Raw genomic sequence first — 24556 nt, 5'->3', positions numbered from 1 at the left:
TTTTCCCCCCCTCTTTTGCCATTAATTGCTCAGAATAAAACTCCAGTGGGACTGGGAGAGTCCAGCACCAAGCCCCAGCATTCCCTGTGCCACTCAGCACCCAGGAGCTGGGTCAGTAATGCTGTTTGTTTGCATTCCTCCTACTTTCCTGTAAAGTCTCCAAGTGCTCACAGTAAGCTGAGGTTGGACGCAGGGTTTGTTTTGTTGGCCAAATGTACTGTATCGTTTATTCCAGAAGTGCCTTTCTCAGTCTCTTCATAAGCCTAGCTGCTTCATCTGTGGCTCTGTGTGTATGCTGTTAACAGTTGCTTGAATAAGCAAATTCCCTTTTATCTTTTTTTCTTTTTTTTTCTAAATGTACTTTGGCTAAAAAGCTGCTAAGTACTCTGGGTGCTGTATTGGTTCCTCTGAGGTCAAAGGTGCATGAGCAGCATGCACCTGCTGAAGCTGCAGATGGTTCTCCCCAGGACCCGTGTAAAACTACACTGAGGATGTGCCTCTGAGCTTTTGTCATAGAGTCGTGGCATGGTTGGGTTGGAAGGACCTCACAGTCCCCCAGCCCCACTCCTGCCGTGGGCTGTCTGCCCTACACCAGCTCAGGCTGCCCATGGCTCCATACACAGCCTCAAGTACCCCCAGGGATGGGGCTCCCACGTTCCTCTGGGCAGCAGTGCCGGGGTCTCACTGCCTCTGAGTATAGAAATTTCCCCTGCAGTCTAACCAATCTAAGCCTCATACCTCTGTGGGAATCGGACCTGGGCATGGCTAGTGGGTCGCTGAAGGTGGGCACTTGTCTGGGTTCCTCAGGGCACAGTGTTCCTCAAAGGTGGGCCCTATCCTCAGCCATCTCTGTAAATAGGAAAATAGGAACAATTTATTCTCCACAGAGCTACCAAGCACTGGCACAGGCTGCCCAGGGTGTGGTGGAGTCACCATCCATGGAGGTGTTCCAGAATCATGGAGATGTGGCACTTGGGGCATGGTGGGTAAGGGTTGAGATTGGGCTTGGGGATCTTGGAGGCCTACTTCAACTTTCATGGTCCTGGCGATTCTGTGAGCTGGTTGAGTTATGAGACAAACTTATCAAAATAAGTATTTCTGGCCAGTCTGTGTTTGTAGTAAACACACCCCGTTTGGGTTGTCTGTAGGTAACCCCCAGGTAAGTCCTTTACAGCCCTTGTATTGGGGCAGGTTGGTTGGGCTGCTCCCTGCAGGCAGCTCGGTGTTTCCCCAAACACTCCCTTTTCCACTCAGGAGTTAAAGTTTGCTTTGAGATTATCTGAGCTGCTTCAATGAGCTTGACCTTGGATGAGAAGCAAGCAAACAAAGCGTGGGTGCCAGGTCAGGGTGCTGGTTGTGCCTGTTCCTTCCCATGAGCCACATCCTTATGAGTTTGAAGCCAAAAAGGCTGTGGGTTCATACCTTCTGTGACGCTTCCCATGGTGTTAGCCCAGCTAGGGGAGGTGAGAACAGTCCCCAACCCCAACGCTGCTTCTGGTGCTGGGGTTTCAGCCCATCCCACATATGCCAAAGTAATGGGGCTTGGAGAGGAAGGTGAAATGTAGGGCTTTGTAGGAAGAGAACACTTGGGGACAGGGTAGCTGGGACAGCAGTGACATGGCTGCTTTCCTGGGGGTACCACCTTCCAGGAGCCAGGGACTGCAGCTGGTGAGCAAATAGCCTCAGATCTGTGTTTTACAGGTGGCTGTAGAGACACACGTGCCCTCTAACCAGTTATTTGCAATAATGACATAGATAAGCAAAACACACTCATCCTGTTTGTCACCTACATTTGCTTCACATTAATGAAAACCTTCCTGTCCTTACCCATCCGCTAGGACTTCTCTGAGCTGAGCTTCATTTACCTTGTATTAATCAAACCCAGTGATCCCCTGGGTGATACACATCGCTGCACCGACACTTGCAGCATCATCACCACTGGGATGAGCAGGAGGTGGCACTGCAAGGACCAGCAGGGCTTTGGGGACATGCGTGGTGACTGCTGTGCCAGCCTGGAAGTGACTGCACAAACAGATGCACTTTCAGCACCAAAACAAAGGCTGGTGGCTGGCCAGTATTGCATTAAAATTCCTGTGTAGGGAGTTCCTCCGCTTGGTATTTGTAGGATTGGTTCATTGAAGGATGTGGTTGGTTTGTTGAGGGATATGGGTTGGTTCGTTGAGGGATGGGGTTGGAACATTGAAGGATGGTGTTAGATCATTGAAAGATGGTGCTGGGTTGCTGAAGGATGAGGTTGGATTGTTGAAGGATGGGGTTGGTTCATTAAAGACCGGTTTGTGGAAAGATGGGGCTGGTTCGTTGAAGGATGGTGTTGAATTGTTGAGGGACTGGGTTGGTTCATTGAAGGACATGTCCCAGTGGGGTGCAGTAGGGCAGGTTCTGAGCTGTGGGATTGGTGATGTATGCCCAGGGCATCCTGCTGTTCTCAGCACCTGGAGTTTCCCTGCTGGTCACAGTGAGCTGTGGCCTCTTCCCAAAATATCGTTGGAGCAATGTGGTGGTCCAGCTGAGTTTCACATTTGCTCTTGGAATTACTGTTAGAAGATCCATTGGGAGAACACTCAGGTGATGCTGTGCTTCCTCACAGGTTGAAAAACGGATACAGGGTCATTAATGGTGGAAGGTCGTTAATGCCAGGTGGCCATTTTTTATCTATGGGAAACAGAGAGCGGGTGTGAGCCATCCCTGTAGGGGTGGAGAAAATAATGAACCAGTGAATCAAACCCTCGGTCTCCTACAAAATGGCCCAGAGGACGGATGCCAGTGGTCTGGGGTATGGCAAAGCTGTGCCTTTTAGGCTGGTTCATTCTCAGGAAGCCAGGTTTGTTGGGATTATTCATCGGGTTGGAATAAAAGTCACTTCTGTGAAATGCGATCACTTCTCTGGGTGGAAGCCTGCAGTCTGGAGCGCATCCAGACCATGGCACAGATTGGGAACGGAGCGAAGGAGGACACCGTCAGCCCCAGGGAAGGGAAGGATTTGGCAGCCAGCTCATGTCAGATGCGTTCCAGTGTGCAAGGGTCAGACACTGTGCCATGTGTCCTACCCCAGGGATAGGTGAAGTAAGTCCGTAGGAGACCTTTCCTCATTCTGTCTGTACAGAACTGCCTGTTTTCCCAGTTCTTGTTCTTTTCCAATAAAAAGTTTGCAAGGTCTTGTGGACATGGGCCTCCTGGCTGCTGCTTTCTTTCAGTCGTCTCTTAGCACTGAAGGCACTTAAAGACTCAGAAAAGCTCCTGGGGGCAGAGCAGGGGATGCACTCCTCTGCACTGGGTGAGCTGCATCCTTGAGATGCACGGGAACGCTCACTGCCATAAAGCTTGTGTGTTGTAAGGGGATGGGTGGCCTCCAAGAGGTCACCACGCTGCTGCGGGGATCGCCATGCCCTGCTGACATCCCCATGGGGGATGGATGTGTCTTTTAGGATTACGGGGCTTTTCACTGCACAAGTGCCCATTATATTGCCTCAGTGCCCAGAAAGAAAAGATTTGCTTTCTGATAATAGTCCCCCTTCGGTTATTTGCAAAAGACCTTATGTGCAGGGGTGAATGGGCGTGGGGTAGGAATGTGTGGTGAATGTATGGGATAAGTCTGCCAGGGGTGTTTAACACACACTTTGGGAGCAGTGTGGCACTGGGATGTGAGACACACTCTCTGCTAGCCAAGGAATTTTGCGCTGTGAGAGTGCAGATGCCGTCTCGGTGCATGCAAAGAGACCACCTTCCCTGATGTGCTCGTGATCCCACATCTGCTCTCCTTTGATTCGCTGTTGGGTTTTCCCTTTCTTTTTCTCCCAGCACCCAGCACACACCAGAGGGACCGTCCTCCCTGCAGGCAGGAAGGCGCGCAGAGTTGACATAATGGAGCATACAGATATGGCGTAACACAAGGCTTTCTGTTTGCGAGGGTGAAGAGGGGGTTGGTTTTGTGTAACAAAGGAAAAACATCCAGCCCCCCAGCTGCAGGAGATCTCTTGTGGCAGTAAAGCAAGCAGGGATCTGCCTCTCCGTGCTCCCTTCTGCGTTGGGTCGCTACATCGGCAGCTGGTTTGGGTCAGATCCTGTGCCCTTTTGTACTTGGCACCCTCCTGGCTTTGTCCTGCTGCTACCAAGGTCGGTGGCATTGGGGTGGGGGTGGCAAGGAGTTCAGGTGAGGTGAGCCCCTCTTGTCTGCAGCCATCTGGGGACATTTCTCAGAACGCAGAGGTGGCACCAGGACCCTATGGTGCAGCACAAGAGGATTCTTGCCTCATTTCCTGGGAGCAGAGCTGGCGCTTTGGAGCTCCGCACAGCAGGGAGCTCCCCCTCCTCCTTCCTCGTTGTTTGTGTTTATTCTAATGGGAATGGTTCCATCCTGATTCACAGTGGCACCCGCCTGCTCGGTGACATGCTAGGCACGTTGATGGCACCGAGACGTGGCAGCTGCTGGGTGTCTCAGCTGTCACTGGGGCTTTTCTGCATCGCCAGGTAGCAGAAACCAAGGGAGATGATGAAATATAGCAAATGCTCAGCCAGCCGTGGCTGCAGCCATTCTGAAAAGCCCAAGGCTGGATCCAGCAGCCGCCACTCGCTGCAAGATGTTCGGGGCTTAATTAGAAAAGAATCAGCTCCGAGATGGAGCCGTTTGCAGTGCTGTGCTTTACATGCTGTCATCCTGAAGGATATTGGAGCAGCAAATCCAAAGCTTACACATGATGCTTGTCTGAGATGTGGTGATACCAGGTTGCAGTGTTCCTACTTCTCCATGGTAACTGCTGCTGCCACACTGCTCACCGGAGCTGCTCTCTTTGCTCATCACGATGCTGTCACTGTTGGAGGAAGGCACATCACTAATTACTTGTTGATGGAATTCTGCCATGTTAAAAGAGAAAATATTGCTACCGCAGGAGCTCATTAAAAGGAGGGGGTGAGAAATGAGCCAGGGCTGTGGCAATGAACAGGAGCTCCAATCCCAAATGGGATCCTTCTGCACACACCACTGCAATTTAGGTCCAATGGAGGAGAACCTTTTTTGGGGTTTGATGGAGGGTAGCCACACTGGGATGCAACAGAGGGGAGCCCGGTTGGGTTTTGATGGAGCAGAGCTCTGTTTGGGATCTGATGGAGCAGAGCCCTATTTCAGATCTGGTGGAGGAAAGCCCTGTTGGGGTCCAGTGGAGCGGAGATGTACTGAGATTTGATGTAGGAGAGCTCAGTTGTGTTTCAGTGAAGCAAAGCTCTCTTTGGGATATGATGGAGAGGAGGGGAGCCCTGTTTGGGTCCAGTGGTGTGGAGCCCTATTTGGATCCCATAGAAGGGAGCCTTATTTCAGATCTGACAGAGGGGAGCCTTGTTGTGAACTGATGGAATGAAGCCCTACTGGGGTTTGACAGAGCGGAGCCCTGATTTGAGTCCGATGGAGTGGAGTCCTACTGGGGTCTGCTGGAAAGAAGCTCTAACAGGATCTGATGGAGGAGAGCCCAACTGGGGTCTGATGGAGCGGAGCCCTGTTAGGGATCCAGAACCCTGTTTGGGACCTAGTGGACTGAAACCCTTCTGGGATCCAGTAGAGGGGAGACATGTTGGGATCTGATGGAGGAGAGTCTTACTGGGATCCAGTGGATTGGAGCAGATCCTTGTCTGGTTCCACTCTCTGAACTGTGGCTCATTTATTTCATGATTGTGAAAAGACAGCAGAAAGGGAGGGGTTTCTTCAGGTGAGGTAAGGTCAGGTTTTACTGCTGACCTAAATGCAGCCAAATGTCGAACAAAATTGAAGGCCAAAGAGAGCCATAAAAACAGAAATATGGCTTGGGCAGGATGGTGGACACCCGGGATGAGGAAGGTGGTGGAGGCTTTGACCAAGTGCCTTGCCTTGCTGCCTGACCCCAGAAAGAAGTGTGGGCAGGTGAGGAAGCTGATGGAAAGGAAAGAGACGTTGATTTTGGGGCCGTATTGCTTACTTTGAGGATTTAATCACAGCATCTTCAGGGTGTGAGATACCCTTTATGGCAGACAGGAGGGTCTTTTGCAGAGTGCTGACATGTGGTTAATTCAGTGCGCTACTGAAATAGGGAGAAGCCACCCAGGAGGGTGGCAGGGACTGTGGAAGCAGCTCCCAGCAGCACAGAGGTGGCTGCAGTGGTACGTGAAGCATTTGCACTGCAGTTTCCTTTTATGGGAAGCAGCTCCTGTTCCAAGCAAAGCATGGGCTGACGGATCCCATATGGCAAACAGGTTTGTCGTGGTCTGGAGGCTGTCAGCCTGCCTAGGAGCAGCTCGCTGCTGCATCGAGCTACGTTTTAGTACGTTTAGTGAGCACAGGAATGGTTTAATGGAGAATACATAGCTAAGAGATGCAGGTTTTCAAACCATTGCCTCGTGTGGGTTCATTCATTCTGCTCACCTTTTGGTTCCTTGAGCTCAGCGTGAGCCTGGAGCACTTTGGGTGCTGTTGAGTGAATGCTGTCTGTTGGATGCACGTACAGATGTCAAAAAAATCCTCATTCTTATTATGCTTATTTGCTGATTAAGGGTAAAACTGCGTAAATGGAGGTCTAGGGGAAGAACCCCGTTTAGATCACTCTTTAAAATAATAGTTATTAACATCATTGTAATGTATAATTATTATTAATCACTGCTAAATTGTCATGATCGCTTTGCACATCTGTAGACTTCCATATTTTATAGTAATAATGAGCAGTGCACAGGCTTTGTAGGAAAGGCTTGGAAGGCGGTTTTTAGACCCCAAAAGCTTACAGCCTTTGTTTGTTGGCAGAAGGGAGGGGCAGAAGGGAGAAATGTGGGGAAAAAAAATCCAGATTTGAGGTTAATTCCTATTAATTATCATACAGGAGTGTATCCGGGTTGGGAATCCCCGGTGAAGACACTACGCCAACATAAGTCCAAGGGTTTGCTGCTCCCCAAAAAGCTCTCAGTCATCTTCTCAGTTTGCACTGCTTTTGTTGCTCATGTGTGAGCTTGGGGTTTTGTTTCCAAGCCTCTTGTTTGTACAAGGGCAAGGTGAGATCACAGAATCAGCGAGGTTGGAAAGGACCTCCAAGATCTTCTAGTCCAAAAGAGATAGGGAACCCTGCTCCAGCCACAAAGGTTTCCTTACCCATGACACCCCAAAGCAGAAGGTTGGAGCTGCTGGGAGCTCGTGGAGAGCCTAGAGATCTCGAGAACAGCCAATTGCCCAAAGCAGAGGCTGTTCTAAGTTGGGGTATTTAGCCTTGTGCTTGTTTGCTGACTTCAGATAAATCCAATCCCTTTCAATCCACCATCTCTGCTGTTACTAATGAGCAGAACACTGATGGGACGTAAGGATCTCTCCATGCTGGTGCGGCCCTTGGGGACCAGAACATTGGTCCTGGACGTCCCCTTCTTCTGTAGCACTTTCCATTTAATAAGTGGCGCTTTTCATTTGTTAATTGGCACTAATTAGCTAAGGGGTGAGAGGCATGCCCTCCGCTGGGGCTCCATGCTCTCTCTGGGGCTCCTCTTCTATATTTTTCTCCTTCTTAACATGCCACATGATTTTGCTCAGGAGCTAATGTGCGATGTTGATCTCCATAATGAGCCTTTTTGACAGTCTGGGCACATTTGGGAATAATTCCTTGAGCAGACGAAATCCTTAGGCCAGAACTGCTCGTTCTCAGCGGTTTCCAAATGAAGCTGCAATTGTTCAGCAGTGACAGATGAGAAATAGTTCGGGAGCTGCAAATTGCACAAGCTGGGAACAGATTTCTCTCCTTCCCATCCGGATGGCACGTGACTCACTCAGATTTTGCTGGGTAATTTTATACCCATCTCCAACCAGTCTAAATATGCAGAGCAAGGGAGGGCAGGAGATGAAATCTGCATCCTGAACGTGGGCCAGGCGGTGGTGGTCCTCTCCTGGGAGCAAAAAGGCGTTTGGATTTTGGTACGTGCATCCAGTTGTATTTGCTCAGCCTCGTCCTCCTTTGTTCTTTGTTTTCATCGAGCATCAGTAAGAACATTTCTAAAATCTGCATGCATTGCACTCCATGACCTTGGCTGCTGTCGCTCTCTGGAGGTTTGGCCAGGCTGTCTGGTCTCCTCACAGATGCATTCTTTGCTGTTTTGCAGGATTTTTCCCCTCTTTTTTATCCTAATCCATTTTGAACAAGTATTAAAAATAGATTCTGGTGTGATTGCTGTTTCACCTCCACACCCAAACCTCCTCGCTGGGCTGCTTGCAGTCACGCTGGCTTGCTGCTGGAGAAGCTTTTCATAGATTGGGTTGGAAGGGATTTTAAAGATCACAGAACCATGGAATGATTGGGTTGGAAGGGACCTTGAAGACCACGGAACCGTAGAATGATTGGGTTGGAATGGACATTAAAGGTCACAGAACCGTAGAATGGTTGAGTTGGAAGGGACATTAGAGATCATAGAACCGTAGAATGGTTGGGTTGGAAGGGATGTTAAGGATCAGAGAGACTCAAAATGGTTGGGTTGGAATGGACATTAAAGATCATAGAACCACAGAATGGTTGCATTATAAGGGATGTCACCCCCTGCCGTGGGCTGGCTGCCCTCCACCAGCTCAGGCTCCCCAGGGCCCATCTATGGCCCAGGGATGAGGCACCCACGTTGCTCTGGGCAAACTTTTCATATTTCTGTGGGGAGGAGGACAGACAAAATGTGGTCCTTAGGTATAAGAGGTGTAATAGAGGTGGACCTTTTGGGTGCTGGAACATCTGTGTGCTGGTTTCTGTGGTATCCTGCTGCACATGGCAGGTTTGGATGGAGCATCTCACCCAACCCTGTCCTGCTGCTGCCTTTTTTACTAAACGTCATTGCAAAGGGGATCTCCGATGGAGAGACAGCTGGAGAGAAATGCTTTAAGGTCATCTTCAGGCCAGTTACTATGAATTGGAAATGTGGAAATACAGCAAAACATGTCCAACCTGCAGTAAGCCATAGGAGAATAGCAGCCAAGGCCCAACCTGGCTGCTTTCTCTAATTAGCAGGTGTAGGGAAAGTGAAAGACACGCCTGTTGACTGTTCCTGGAGGAGATGTGAGAGGGAAGCGGCCAAGGACCAGCTCTCACTTCCCATCCTTTTCCTTCCCCAGGTCTCCTCGCTCTGCAGTCTCACAGCTGAAAGGATGGAGAACTCATCAGTGGCCTCGGCCTCCTCGGAGGCGGGCAGCAGCCGCTCACAGGAGATTGAGGAGTTGGAGCGCTTCATTGACAGCTACGTGCTGGAGTACCAGGTGCAGGGGCTGCTCACCGACAAGACTGAGGGCGACGGCGAGAGCGAGAAGACACAGTCCAACATCTCTCAGGTTGGTGGGGACATGAGCCGTGGGGCTGAGCCCTGCTGAAGGGTCCTTCCTAGCCTAGAAATGCAAGGAGATGTTGGATTTGGGGCAGCCACATATGAGGGTGCCAACAGTTGGAGAAGGTCTGCCGACCGTGTTTTGCGTTTATCATGAAGTGGCCTTGGGATGTGCCCTGAGGGGTTTTTGATCACTCTGTTTCGAGTGGAGTGTGCTACACACAGGATATGGCACGAACGCACGTGCCTGGAAGCGATGGGTGCCATTTGGGTGTCCCTTGGGACTGGGTGAGTGCAGGTGCCTCTTCCCCCACAGACTGCACCCGGAAAACAGAGGGATGGCTTAGAGGAGGTGTGGTTTGGTGGTTTCGTTAGGAGCAAAGGCAGCAACTCCCTTTAAAAATTGACTTTTCAAGTCCTACACAAGGAGAAATTTAACCTCTTGAGCTGGTGGTGGCGTTCGAAGGAATGTCCTGGTATTGTGTGCTGGTAGATAGGGCTGGAGATGTGTAATAGTGGATGGGATGCAAGGGTCTGCAGCAGGATCCATCTGTCCCAGTGGCAGAGAAGTGCCGTGGGAAAACAGTGCTTGTTCTGCAGAGATATATGAGCAATCTGGTCCATAAGATGAGTGTAAGATGATCATATCAGGTTGGGTATTAGGAATAAGTTCTCCAAAGAGCTTTCAGGCACTGGCATGGGCTGCCCAGGAGGTGGGGGGGTCCCTGACCCTGCAGGGATGGGAAGGAGCCATGGAGATGTGCCACTTGGGGACATGGTCAATGGGCATGGTGGGGTGAGTTGGGCTTGGGCTTGGGCTTGGGGAGCTTGGAAGTCTTTTCCAACCCCCGTGATTGTGTGATTCAGTGATAGAATCCTAGAAACTCCTGTATTGAAAGGGATCCATGACAATCACTGAATCCAAACCCTGGCCTCGCAGAGCACCACCCAAACCCTATGGCTGAGAGTAGTGGGAAATCACTCGGTGAGCTCTGGCAGCCTGGGGACATCCCACTGCCCTGGGCAGCCTGTGCCATGCCCAACCCTGGCATAAAGACATTGCTAGTCAAATGAACCTTTGAAGGTAGGTTTTGCTGGATAGAGGTCTTCTGCAAATTGAGATCAAAGCCATTAGAGGTGGGAGGAAAATTCAGGTGTTCCCAAGCACTTTAACAGTGTGTTTGTGTAACTCGAGGCCGGGAAATGTCTGTATTTGAAGTGATGCTTTCGAGGGGTTTCAGGCCAAACAGGCTGTTTTCAGCATGTCGAGTTGAGAAATAATACTGTATTAGAAATAAATGAATAGGCAGAGTTTTGCTTCGTGATTCGGAAGAGGCACAGCACTGAGTGGTAGAACAGTTTGCACAGAAAAGGGTCTGTGAGGTCTGGTGCTCAGTTAAAAGGCATCATTACACCTGAGCACGATGTGCGAGTGCTGTTGGGAATGGGGTGGTGTGCCCACACCTCTGCTGTTCCAGCCAAATCCATCTTTCTGTGTGTGGAAATGGGACTGTGGCTTTTCTGCATGACTTGAAAGCAGCTGCTAGCTATCCATAGGACAAGAAACGAGGGTGATCTACATGTGTCACCTGCTGTTATCAAGCCGTGCATATGCTAAGAAGGAGTTATCTGTTGTGTCCAAAAGATACTTGCTTTCCTACCAGTCATACCTCAGACTTCTGTAAGAAATAATCAGGGATCGTTTGTTTTTCTTCCTGAGCACTCTTATCAAAGCAATAAGCATGCATGCACGGGCGAGCTGGTTTGTCAGCCAGGCTGAAGGCAGCAGGCTCCCTTTAACGAGAGCTGCAGGAGAAAGGATGGGTTTGTGGCTGAGCGCTGGACTGAGACCAAGAGAGCTGTGTTAGCTGCAGGGTTCTGCTGCCACTTAATCGCTGACTTTGGGCAAGCTACTGAGGCTCTGCAGTCTGCGTCCTCGTGGCAGGGAATCGAAATGGCTTAAGGATTAAGCAGGACCTTTCATCTTCACAGAGGGAAAGTTACTTTATTGTTATTATCACTTTCAGCGTTATGCTGTGGCCCTTCTTTTCGTTGTGGAGTGGTAACCAGTGACCCCAAATTGAGTTGTTTTGATGCAGACACCTCTATAATGCATTGGCTGAGTCAGCAGTTCTGTCTTCTGTTTCGTTTAAAAACAAAGAACAACAGAAAGAACAGAAAGGTGCAACTTTTTTTCCCACCCCCCATCTTTAAAACCCTCTGTAACGATGCAACCCAGTAATGGCTTCCTGATATTGTTCCTGGAGCTTTCCTCTTGTGGCCGTCACCAGGCAGAGCATTTCCCAGCCAGTGCTTTCGGGATCATCCCTGCTGATCAGGGGGAGCCCTGTTGTTCTGGAACAGAGCTGGTGCTGCAGAGAGAAAGCTGTGGATGCTCCACATCCCGGCACAGTCACGGTGCTGTTTGCTGGGTGATGTTTGCTGCAGGCTGATGCAGCAGTTTCCCCTGCCTGGCTATTATTTTACACAATGCCTTTCTATCCCTTTTGCAGTGGACGGCGGATTGTAATGAGCAGCTCGATGGCAGCTGCTCCCCATCCAGAGGGAAGGGCTCCTCGTCTCACCAGCACAAGCAGGTAGGGGAGTGTTTAGTTTTTCCTCTCCAACGCTTTGCTTTTTGTCCTTTTCCTGCAACCTTGGAATGCTGAGCCCATACTTCAAGCTCAGCGTTGGGATGGTTCTTCCTCCAGGAGGACCCAGCAAGGACAACTGGGCTTGGTGGAAACCAAGCGTGGAGGTTCTACATTTGCATTCTTCAGGAGCAGTGTTTTGGGATGCTGTGGCTTGAACATGGTTGCATCTTCATCCTTCCTCTTTCATGGCTACATTTTTTTTTTTTTCTTCTTTTTTGTGGTTGCATGCTTCAGTTTATCAATATCTCCTCAAACTCTGGGATGAAACACCTCCAGGTTTAGTGCTGGGAACTGGAGGAGTGCCTGCTGGGCTACAGACTCACCTCAAATCCAGCAACGTTGTGTGGAGAAGGGAGCCTGGGGCAGTAGCAGTGTGCTTCAGGAGCTACATTGAGAGCCCACCTGCAGCACTGCATCGTGACCCCCAGCACAGGAAGGCTGCCAGAGCGGGCCCCGGAGGAGGCACCAAGATGCTTGAAGGGCTGCAGCACTTCTCCTGAGGACAGGCTGAGGGAGTCTGCAGAATATGGGGCTCTGGGGAGAACTTCCAGTACATTGAGGGAGAAGGACTGCCTTTTTACATCAGCAAATAGTGATGGGTCAAGGAAGAATGGTTTAAAAAGGGGGGAAATGTAGGTTAGATGGCAGTGAGGCCCTGACATTGCTGCCCAGAGAAGTGTGGGTGCCCCATCTCCGCAGCTGTCCAAGGCCCTGAATGGGCCCTGGGCAGCTTGAGCTGGTGAGGAGCAGCCAGCCCATGGCTGGGGTGGGGTTGGGGACGCTTAGGGTTCCCTTCAAACCCAGCCATTCTGGGATCAGACCAGTTCTGGGGTCTTTAAGGACCCTCCCAACCCAACCATCCTTTGCTTCTGAGACACCTTTTCCCTCTACTCTGCCACCAAAAGCCACCAAAAGGGGATGAGCATCTTGCTAACGTGTGGATATGTTATGCAAAAGCACCTGTACCTCTACGTAAGGTTTACCAATCCCAAAGAACGTATGCGAAGGCGAGTTCCAATTCATCATTTTAACAGCTAGGTAGTTACTGGGGGTGGCTGCCCAGTGTCTGCCCTGGGATTACCCCTAGCAGATGCTGGTGGCCAGCAAGATATCTGCACAATCCCTTCATACCGTGGCCACGTACGTATACAATCCCTATTGGCAATGGCTGCCCGAGGGGAAGCTAGAGCACAGCTAACATCCATGTATGCCTAGGCTGCGCTCTGTGCTCTGCTTTCCCCACGTTTGGGCTCTCTCCCAGCCTGCAGCAGAGCTCGTAATTATCTCTCTCCGTGTTGGGCTTCCTTTAACAGCGAGGAACAAATTTTCCTTGGCACCAGAGAGGAGCTGCACGCTGTTGTTCTGCTGCCCAGGCAGCCTTTTTTTTTCTGCTACAGATATACAGCCGAATCGCTGCTGGTGAGAGCGAGGTTCAGTGCATTACTCTTTCTGGATGCTTATTTTTCTCATTGGTAGCGTGGAAAGAAAAAAACATTAATGAGGTTTTGTTTTGCACATGAATTATCAGTCCCTCTTCAAACCTGCTCGGGAACAAAAAGCTAGCTAATCGTTTCCTGAGGGATGATGTTACCTTCTGTTTTTCACTGCAGTTTGTGACGGGGGTTTGAGATTTTTTTATTGGAAAGGGGAACTCTTTGATTTTTGTATTTTCTTTCCAGCTGGGCATTCCACATGGTGCAGTAAGGCTGCGGGGAGGAGGAAAGCCCAGGCCTTGGTGCTCATGGGGCATCTCCTGACATAGGTTGCATGAGGCCCTGGTGTGCTGAGGGAAGCCCAGTCTCACAGTTACGTTCTGCTCAGCTCTAGTTCTCCTGGCTCCCTCCTGGAACGCTTTGGTTTGCTGCACAGCGTGACGCTGAGCCCTGCAGTGCACTGGGCAGTGCCCCCAAAGGGTCCTTTGGGGTGGAAACCAATGGTCTGTGGGGTGACAACATACCCTGTTGATATATACAAGGTACTGCCTGTGCCACCATCCATAAGGAAAGGTTGGATAATGGTGGCATTTCAAATCTTCTCGTGCTTAGATTTTATTATTTTTTTTCTAAAAACACCCACTGGGAAGATGTTATGTAATATACTATTTGCATTCCCCTCATGAGGCCAAAGCTTTGATATATTTCTGAGGGCAGTTCATTAAGCAAAAGGCTTGTGGTGTGTTGTGTATGGAGAGATCCATGGAGCTCTGGGATGAGAAAAGCCTGGCAGCAGCTGCATAGCCATCTCCATGTTCTTCCACGCACCCTGGGGACTTATAGCATGACTGGGAACCTTGGGGGCTTCTCCATGTGAGGGTCGTGTTGTCCATGAAGCCAAGCCTTGATGATGCCAAAAGTATGAGGAGCTGCCACGCCTCCACCAAACCAAAGCTCGTCCACGTGAATCCTCAGTGACTCAGAGGTGCTCGGTGCTGCGCTGGTGTCAAAATGCATCCCAAGGGAAACGCTGCATGATGTGTCCCTGCGTTGTGCAGGCAGAGGGCATTTGGGGACATGCAGCCATGGGGGTGTGTGGCTGCTGGGGGTGGGGTGGGGTTGGAGCAGACCCACTTAAGTCCCTTAGGACACTTCCCAGTGACTCACTTGAACCTGAAAACCCCCCTCTGATAAGCACTTGGCTTCCAGCCATAGGAAGTTGTGTTAACACGTGAAGATGATTGACTCTATTTCTATGGCATTTTTGGGGGTTGTGCTTGGCTGTTGGGGCAAGTGGGTGCAGCCAGACACAGCTGTTTGCTTTGTCTCATTCACAACAGAGAAAGAGAAGGCGAAAGTCAGGGAGTCACTTTGAGGCTCTGCCAGGGAATACAGGTTGGTGCAGCCCTGCCTCGGGAAGAAGAAATTAAAGCTCTAGGTGAGGTGACCAGCCTTCAAAGGTGATCAAGGAGCAGCTCTGGCAGAACCGGTCACTAAGTGGCATTTCATCTGTAGCTGCTGCTGATGCTCCCTCTGTGCAGTGAATACAGATCTGCTCAGTCATGGCTGCTGAGGAAGGAATTAAACCATTCAGCTGATGATTCAGCTTGCTCTGGGGCTTCTGGCTTTATAAAGAAACAGCCTTGTGTTTAGTGGGTGATTTATCCCCTCCATACTCCTTATACTCTCCAAAACTTTCCGTCCCCTCCAGGTTTTGGCACATCAGTGTTTGTCTGGGACATAAAAGTAGGTGTGTTGGATGTCACCAATACCTTTGATCCTGAACTCTGTGCATTCTGCTACTGCTGCTGAGGGAAACCAGATGGACTTTTGGCCTCTATTCCTCTATTTAGGAAGTCTATCATGGTGACTTGAAGATTGGTTCCACTCTACAGCCAGAACTTCTCAGGGGTGATCTTTGCTGCCCAGAACATCTGTATCTGTGCCTGTCGTGGCACAGGTGACACTGTCACCTTCCCTGTTGGAGTCTGGTTGGGCCCAGGACTTTCTGGGTTTTTGATTATGCACTGGCTTAAACATGTTTTTTTAAAAAATAGACATTTGAGATTGAGTGCTGATGTGACTTTCATATCCCTGGTTGTATTGGAGCTGCTTCCAGCTAACTAGCAATACTTCCAGGAAAGCAGCAATAGTATGAGAGGCAATGACCTCAAGTTGCACCAGGGAAAATTTAAGTTGGATATTAGGAACAATTTCTTCTCCAAAGAGCAGTGATGCCCTGGTACAGGCTGCCCGGGGAGGTGCTGGAGATGTGGCAGCTGGGGACGTGGTTGCTGGACATGGTGAGGATGGGTTGAGGTTGAACTTGGGGTTCTTGGAGGTCTCCAACCTTAATGCTTCTGTGACTCTATGACCTGCTTTACCCAGCTGTTCAGCAGCTGTTCTACAGAGGACTTGCATAACTAAGAGCAGGAACTATGGTAAGTGTGCCCTTATCTCAGGCATCAGGCAGTCAAGAAACACTCCACCTCAAGACACAAATTATTTGTAAAGGGAATTGTTTCTTCATGTCTCTTGTTGTAACTACTTGCTCTTTCTGTGTGTGGCTGTTTTTTTTTGTTTCTTCATGGTGTTTTTACAGGGGTGATTTTCTGTTTTTGTTGTAGCTTTATGCATTGACTATAAAGAAGCTGGAAATTTGTCCCGGCCGAAATATTTATTTTTCCACATGTTTTAAAACATTAAAATAACTATTTCTATTGCAAATAGTTATTTTTCTGTGGAAAAAAAAATTGGAATGCATGCTCTTGAATTTGTCTAGAAGGGCCTGGAATCCTTGGTGACTTGTAGGACACTCTCCAGCTTGGTCTAGGTTGTAGGGGCTGTGTTGGGATAGTTCATGCTGGTGGCCATCTCAGATCTGCAGCTTGAGGCCCATGTCCCAAGAAGACCCTTTTATCTGCCTACCTTAGGCTTTACATTGAGTGTGGGAGATTTTCTGTAGCATGAATCCCCTTTGGAATCCACTGTTGTCTTCAGTGGTGGCTTCGCCAACAGACCAAATTTCCAGTGAGGACAACCACTTGAGGACTGCAGAATTTCCATTTACTGCATGCTCATCAGGGAAAGTTTTCCCCTTCTGTGGATGAGATTTTCCAATGTGCACTGAAGCACCAGGAAGAAATAACTCTCGAGCTGGCAAAGGGAGCAGGATTAATTAGTTCGCACCGCAAAGCTCTGCGAAGGTGAAAATTGCAGTATAAATGAAACATGTGATTATTGCTAATTAAAATGTAAATGTTGGATGTGACAGCTAGGAGGGTGGCTGGCAGGGTTGACATGCATATAGCCTCGCTGTTCCTAAGGGGATGCAGAGTTTGGCTGGGAAAATTTGCATGGATAAAAGCAGCTGCTGGCAGTCTCTCTCCCAGGGAGGTGTTTGTCTCCAACCCCAAAATTTGGGATGGAAATTCCCTCTCCTGGTGGTGAATGTAGACCTGGAGTGGTAGCTGGAGCGTGCTGAGAGCTGGGAATGAGAGCTCGCAGATCTTCAGGGTGTTGGAGGAGGCTGGGAGAGTCCTTGTCTTCTGGGGACATGGGTCCCAAGGGAAAAAGGATGGGAGCATATAAACCATCGGCACGCTTGGATTGCGTTGTGCTGTGGAAGGGAGGTGCTTTCTGCCATTGGTGTTACAGCTCATGGGAACAGCCACAGCTTCTCAAAGTTGCTCTGTGCACAGCTCAAGAACTGGTTGACTTACCCTCTTTCGGAGTTAGTACTGACTTTAGGATATGGCAGCCACAAGGTGTTTGGGCTTTCTGGCTTTGAGGATGGGGAACATGCAGAAATGGGCAGTGATGCATTTTACCTCGTATTAGGTAAATCCAGCGCCTTCCCTCCAGTCCCTCGTGTTGGGTAAATCCTCCAGCCCCAGCAGGTAGAGGAGCACTTGAGACTCAACCAGGACATGGGCTTTGCCCGGAATTAATCACCTTCCAAATTTTTGGCATAATAGAGTTGAATATTCTGCACTCTTTTATTTGGGGATTTTTAATCATCTCAGGTCACTCCCGAAGCCCTTTGGGAGCCTCTGATGAAAACTTCAGGAGCAATTACCCCGACAAAAACCCCTTTCTCCCCAAGCACCTTATGTTGTTTGGGTAAATAGAGCTGGTTGGGTTGGTTGTTCTGGTTTTGGCTTATTCATCTTGTCCCATGGGGTGCTGACTGAACAAGAAAGCTGTCGGATGTTTGACTGCAGAACAAGTGAGAAGAAAGGAGGACATTAGGGACAACCCCTGTAGGGACAGGAGTTACAGGGGTGGAGTGTTGGGGCTGTGAGGCCCAAGTATTGTCAGTGTAAGGGAAGCATGCTAAGCAAGGGGAAGAAGCAAATGAAGGGTTGATTTGGGGCATGGGGGTTCAGGTTGGCAGGAATTAAGGATGCATCTGCAGTTTTAGAGGATGTAGGATATGTATAATGAATTGTCGTGAAGCCTTAGGAGGTATTATTTTTCTCCATGCATGAACTAGTTTATTACAGCTAAATATTTGCAATCATTTTTTATCTCTTTGCGGTGCGAGAAAATTCCTTTGAGAAAGGACTCAAAGAAAAGGCAGAAATAGGGCCATGGTGCGTGGGCACGGTTCTTGAGGTGTAGGTGTGCGTGGCTCAGGAGCAGCAGATCTCCTTCTTGGCCAGCTCAGTGGTTTTCATGGGTGTGGGATGGCAGTGCCCTTGACTAAAGCCAGCTGTTTGTTGTTCCAGGAAGATTGGGATCACAGCAGCGGTGGGAGCGCAGGATCGCGGCCGGGGTCAGGCTCCAGGTGTGGCTCTGGATCGAGGTCTGGGAGGAGCAGCCAGTTCAGGCACACCACCAAGGTATACCTGGTAGCCACGGGGAGAGCTGGGCACTGGCATCGTGTCCTCTGCTTGCTGTCTGTCGGAGGTTTCCAGTGGTGTGCGCTGCGTGTGTGCCTCCGTGTAGGCTGTGATGCGTGTTGGTGTGCACGTTGCTGCCCTATTTGTGCCCAACCCATCACCTGACTGCCGAGGAATACAGCTGTCCTTCGGCCTCGGGTTCTGTTAAGGTGTGCCTTTATGTTGGGCAAGAAGGTTGTTGTAGCCAGGTGGTTGAGTGCAAAGGAAATTTGCTTTTTTTCCCTTGAAATTCCAGAGTACTTCTGATCTGGGAAATTAAGAGATGCCTGTAATTATTTTTTTGGTGAGTCTTTGTTAGAGGTTGACATAGGATTGAACAGCAAGTATGTGGTGTTACGTTATGACCCTGAGTCCAGCAGCTTTCCGGGGCTAGATGGAGAGTTACCCTCCTACCCTACAAAAAACATTGGTAGTTGGCTGCTAATGTGGTTTTAGGGCCTTTCTCTGCCTGAACTCTGTCCAGGGACCTCCATCTGCGTGCATGAGTGTTGGTTGTGCCAAAGGCCGGGGCTAGCATTCAAAGTCCTGGTCCATCCTTGCATCTCAAGCATCCTGGAGAGCATGAGGAAATGTCCTGAGCGGTGCAGCGGTGGTTTGGGGCTGAGGATTGAATGAGGAGGAGACTTCTGCTCCAACAGCACACACCAGAGGATAATCCCTCTGTTTATACCACACACAGCGTTGAGATCACTTGGTGCTGCTCTCTATTAGGGCAAAGCACGGCGATGAGACATGTTGTTGCAATCGTGCCACCAGGAGCGTGATTTTGCACTTGCAGAGATTTGCTGGGGAATGGTAATGAGGAGTGGCAGGAGAAACCGGTGTGACACTGAGCTGGCTTTGGGAAAAAAAAAGGGCAGCCTGCGTCTAAATGCTGACTTTGTGGGGAATTTGCTGAGGTTGCACATGTGAGTAAACAGGCAGAGTCCACGTGGCGGGTGGCATGCTCTGTGTATTCTGGGTGTAGGTTTTGGTCACCTGAGTGTGTGCTCATGAGATCTGGAGGACAGAGGCTATGAACATGCATTTAAACCATTTTGGGGGTAGGGTTCATTTTACTGGATCTCTGCTGTCTCTGTGCATTGATGACATTCTCACCACTGCGTCACTCAGTCATCATTCCTGTTGGCTTAATTAACTTGCAGCAGTTCTATCCCCTTCACCGTGAAAATCAGTATCTAAAGCTGAGGGTTGGGTCATGGGGAGCTTCATATTAAAACTGCTCACTTCTGTAATTGCGTTCCTAGGGGAACTGGCAGCAAGGAACTGCTTCTTTTAGATACACGCAATTTATTTTTTCTCCTGGACTTGAGAATTGGCTTTTTCAGTCCTATGGCAGTCTCAGCATTGCTGGGAGCTGCTGCTGACCTGAGGCATAACCCAGTTACCAAGTCAGATCATCTGAGGCAGCGGGGACTTGAAGTGACCACAGTGACTCACGACTCAATCACAGATTTGTCATCACTGGGCCCCAGTCACCATTGTCACGGAGTTGGGTTGGTGCCTGGAGCATCCCTGAGAGGTGGTGGGGACATGGGCTGGCAGGACCAGGAGCTGCAGCCCTGTTTGGGTGGGAGGACCCAGACACTGCCTGAGCCCTCGCACCCTTCTGACCTTCTCCATGTGAAGCAGACCTGTAATTTCCAGTAATTGCTGGGAGTGGGGTCCGAACTGGCTGCAACGTGTCGTTAGGAACCCATTCCCGCCTTATCAGAAATTTTGGCTGTTTAGTGTCTCGGTTGTTGATTGGCCTCTTTTTCATTGCAATTGCTTATATGCTCCTATCCTTCTCCCCTGAGCCCAAACACTTAGCTCTTGGGACATCCCATTGCAATTGGTTCATTGACAGGTACTTAAATATCCCGTGCTAATCGGACGTGGAAAGAGAATTGGTTAAAGAATTGGTTAAAGACACCTTTAACCAAAGAAGGAATAACGACCGAAGATCTTTGGTGTTGAGAAAGACCTTCAAGTCTGGAATTTCATGTGGAAATCGTCTTTTTTTAAATTATTTTTTCATTGTTTTCTGTGTTATTTGAAAACAGCAGTTCCTCAGGAAAACTTTATGTGGTGGTGTAAGTACAGAAGTGGTTGTGCCTGTGTTGCAAGAGTGTTGTGTCTATGAGGAGACAAACCTGTTTGTTGGGAAGTATTGGTAATAAATAAGTTTATTATGAATAGGAAATAACATATCCATCCCACATGAGTCTGAGTCGAGTCTGATTTCGTGACTGGCCCAGACAAAACCCAACATGCTGTACCTCTTTGCTGTTGTCTGCTTGTGAAGGGTGATGAGGGCAGCCCTCTGCTTGTAGGGAGGACATGTGTGGGCTGGTGATTGTAGAAGGGCTGTGAAGGATGAGAAGCAATTTAGGGTTTTGGCTTAGATGCTTTTCCATTGGGAAAAAATTGGAGCTTCAATATGGGGTTGTGTCCTACTGTGAGACATTAGTAGAGCAAGGAGAAGCTGTGTCACCATGACTCCTTGAAGAAGCAGTCACCACAGTGATGAAATACAGAGGTGTTTCACCTCGTGCTTCACTAAATGTGTCCGTGTGCTTGTTGGTGACAGCCCTTGGAGGTATTAGGAGCCATCTGGATGTGATCCTGGATTCTGGCTCTTGGTGGCCCTTCTGGACCTTGGTTGGACAGGTCACCTTGGAAACGCCTCCCCACATCAACCAGCTGGAGTTTTGTGGTCAGAATGCCAACCTGTCCTCTGGGTCTGTGTTTCTTGGAGGCCACATGCTCACATTGGCACTGGATGTTGGGTAGGAGGACGGGGCCAACGTCAACCCACATGTTGTCTGCTCTTTGTTGTCCATAGCTTTGTGTCCTAAAGGCTGAAACCTCCCCTTCCTGCCTCCAAGTGCACTTTTGTAGCTAGCACAGCAAGGGGTCTGCGTGTCATAGCAAGGCCTCTCGATGTGGAATTGGGAATGCTGGCTGCAAAGCAGAGCCTTGCGCCATGTAACCACCTCTCCATCCTTCCTAGAATGGCAACAAGGAGGGCTCCCTTGACATGCTGGGCACCGACATCTGGGCTGCCAACACCTTTGATTCCTTCAGGTAAGCTGATGTTAGGGATTTGTTTGTGGGGCCATCTTGTTGGTGCTCAGGTGGGCGCTGCCACCTGGCCTCCATCACTGCTCCTCACATAGTCCATGGCACTAAGCACTAACAAACAACTTTCTAGTTGGATATTAGGAGAAATTTCTTCTCCATAGAGCAGCAATGCAGTGGCACACGCTGCCCAGGGGGTGGTGGAGTCCCCGTCCTTGGAGGTGTCCCAGAACCATGGAGATGTGGCACTGAGGGATGTGGTCAGTGGTATGGTGGAGCTGGGTTGGGCTTGGGGATCTTAGAGGTCTTTTCCAACCATAACGATTCTGTGAATGTACCTAAAGCACTGTGTGTGCTTAGGAGAGTCCTGCCACCAAACGTCTTAGAAAGGCACTGATAAGACTGTTGGCAATCATCTGAGAACTGCACAGGCGAGGCTGAGCTCTGTGCTCTGCTCCTGGCCTTCCCTCTTCCACTAACTGCTGCTGTGCTCATGTGTTTGCTCTGCAGCTGCTGAGCAGAGCTGCTGCTTCGGCATGAGAAAAAACAAGCATGCTTCCCTGCTCAAGCAGCATCAAGTCGAGCAGTGAAACGTGCCTTCTGTCCAGTGATACACATTGCTGTGCAGGGGTCAAGCTCTCATTGATACTTGCTCCAGGTCACTGGAGTGGGGAGAGCATCTGCATTGCACAGGCTGGAGCAGCCTCTGCTGCAGTATCTTCTTGGTACAAAGAGCAAATACAGGTAGCAAGGCGTGTGGTCTTTGTGATGCATCTGCATCAAAACTATGATTTAGTGCAAGCCGCACAAAAAAAGCACAGCACTGCAGTGTGAAGTTGGAGGTCTGTGGCATCACACTGCACAGGTGGTGCATCCAAAGCACCAGCTGCCTTCATCTGCAGGCTCAAGTTTGCTCCTATGCTCCTACCATGGTTTTATTGACTTAGCAGAGCATTCACTCTTTGTCCCTCTTTGTTTTCCTCTCCCAGTGGCGCGACGTGGGACCTGCAGCCTGAAAAACTAGATTTCAGCCAATTCCACAGGAAGCTCCGGAACACCTCCAAACACCCACTGCCCCACATCGACAGGGAAGGGTGAGTGCCACGTGTGTGCGGCTATCCCAGCCCCAGAGCTACAATTGAGGTGATGCCCTCCAGCAAGAAGGGAACTTCTTTGCAGTGGGAACGCTGACATGATGGCATGGTCCATATGAAGGACCTGGAAGAGTTGGACCACATTCAGGGTCTGAGGGCCATCTTTGGCTCGTGTGGTTTAGAGCAGTGCTGTTTGGTGGTTTTTTGCATTACTTTGTAGAATTCATTTCTAAGCCTTGCTGGATCCAAGGTACATTTAAGAATGTTTTAGGGAAAGGTCACGGTTACGGTTCACACAAGTGATAAGGCTTCTGTGGAAGAGCAGAGCTGAGCATGGCCCATGCAGATCACTATTTCCTACTGTTGAACACACCTGATTTCCCTTGAAGTGATTAGGTGTTAATTAAACTCCAGTCCTCCTTCAGCTGAGGCCCATGTTTCTTCCTGCTACTGTTACTAAGGGTGCTGTAGTGCTGTGGACAGGGTGCAGGGTGATAGGGCTGAGGCAGCATTTCATTTGGTGTCAGTGGCTTTGTGCCCACGTGAGAGTGTTTTGGAAATGAACACAATGACTTCAGAGACCTTTTTTCTCTTTATGAGAGCCTTCTGCAGTGAAAGCTCATCCCTGTGTGCCATCACAGAGAATTAACGTTGGTTCCGGTGAGGCTTCACTGCTCATGTTTTTGTTTGCTTTCTCTCTGCCATAGGCTTGGAAAAGGGAAATATGAGGATGGTGACAGCATCAATCTGAACGACATCGAGAAGGTCCTCCCAGCATGGCAGGTGAGTGCTGATGTGGGCAGAAATCACCCATATCTACACAGGGCTCAGATCTTAGAAAAGGAGCTTCTGAAAGCACCAGGCTCCAGGAACTGCCCAGAAGCAACCATGTGCTGATCCAGGTGTTCCCCTCTGCAATGCTCGTGCCTTGTATGTAGTACCACTGCACTTGCTCCTTTTCTGATTCTTCTTTAGATCTGTCCCTGCAGCTGCTTTTTGTGCTTAAATGACCACAATGAGCACTGGGGATGCAGTGCTGTTGAAGAGGTCGGTTTGTGTCTCAGTATTTCCCAGTCCTCCAGTCCTGAAAGCAGCTGTTTTTTTTATACGTGCTCAATCTGTCTAGGCTTTAGGTCATAGGGCAAAAAACTCTGGGGCCTGCTGATAACGACCCAATGACTCTGCAGAATGAAACTGTTCTCCCCGGGGAATCATTGGAATAATTGAAGAATCAAAAGGAGTTTCCCAATGTACTGGGACTGCATTTCTGGGGCCACCAGCCGTGCCCAGTACACTGTGCTCTGAGCTGGAAGACCCAGTGAACTGCTTGGTTTTGTGCTTTGTATTTTATTTTCATTCAGTATTTTAGTAAAACACTGTGTGATTTGGAGATGCACCCATCCTGGTGTGCACTCTGTGCGTGTGGAACCAGGAGCCATACAGTTAACGGTGGGGATTTGTCTGGTTCAGCATTGACAAGTGAAATGCTCTCTGACAGCCGCTCTAATCCTGATGTGTCATGCACTGGATGTGAAGGTGATTGTGGAGAGGTGGTCATGCTGCTCTTTGGGATTCAGTGTGTGGGAGTGTTGGGGAAAATACAGTGTGAGCATATGAAAGAAATCCTTTGCCCTTTGGGGGGCTTTGCCTCGCTGTGTCATATCCCCAAAACAGTCTCTTCCCGATGGAGGTGCACAAATCCTTGTTCTGTTTGTGCTTTAAGGTCTCGTGGGTTGCTTCTGGTCCAGCTCTTTGGGCACACCTTAGCATCATCCCCTCCGTGGATGGAGAACGAGCATCCTCCAGTGCAACAAAGGTTCTGCTCTGCTGGATGTGCTGCAGCAGCTCCAGCAGTTAGGGCACCAGACTGCAGAGGGACAGTGAGTCTTACAGGTTGCTTTGGAAATTCTGTGTCATGTACAGCATGAAATTAGGGCTAATTTCTGAATATTCTGGATATAGGGACATTAATCCATAGACTTGAGTTTTGGTGGTAGAACCTATCAGCAGTATTTCAACGACACATCGCAAGGGACATCCGTGTCTTTTCGGTGAGAAAAGAAATACGGAACAGAAAGAATCAGGGGAAAGAAAAGAAA

At 49.5% G+C, this 24556-nt stretch overlaps 1 protein-coding gene across 5 annotated transcripts in view; it reads left to right on the top strand.

The window, feature by feature from the left end:
* The window catches only part of CTIF (cap binding complex dependent translation initiation factor), a 92305-nt gene that overhangs the window by 8496 nt on the left and 59253 nt on the right, over positions 1-24556 (top strand). For 4 of the 5 annotated variants that reach the window (XM_010725149.3, XM_010725145.2, XM_019610272.2 and 1 more), the window contains exons 2-7: positions 9104-9316; positions 11823-11906; positions 18127-18240; positions 21296-21369; positions 22353-22457; positions 23165-23240. In XM_010725149.3, the coding sequence (XP_010723451.1) occupies positions 9137-9316; positions 11823-11906; positions 18127-18240; positions 21296-21369; positions 22353-22457; positions 23165-23240 (633 nt within the window). In that variant the 5' untranslated portion in view covers positions 9104-9136. The remainder of the gene's footprint in view (positions 1-9103; positions 9317-11822; positions 11907-18126; positions 18241-21295; positions 21370-22352; positions 22458-23164; positions 23241-24556) is intronic. The other variant, XM_010725146.3, reaches the window with a different exon arrangement.

This window comes from Meleagris gallopavo, chromosome Z (assembly GCF_000146605.3).
Source record: "Meleagris gallopavo isolate NT-WF06-2002-E0010 breed Aviagen turkey brand Nicholas breeding stock chromosome Z, Turkey_5.1, whole genome shotgun sequence".
In the NCBI taxonomy this organism is placed as follows: domain Eukaryota; kingdom Metazoa; phylum Chordata; class Aves; order Galliformes; family Phasianidae; genus Meleagris; species Meleagris gallopavo.
The sequence above is the reverse complement of the archived record's forward strand: the minus strand, read 5'-3'. Positions and strand labels throughout refer to the sequence as shown.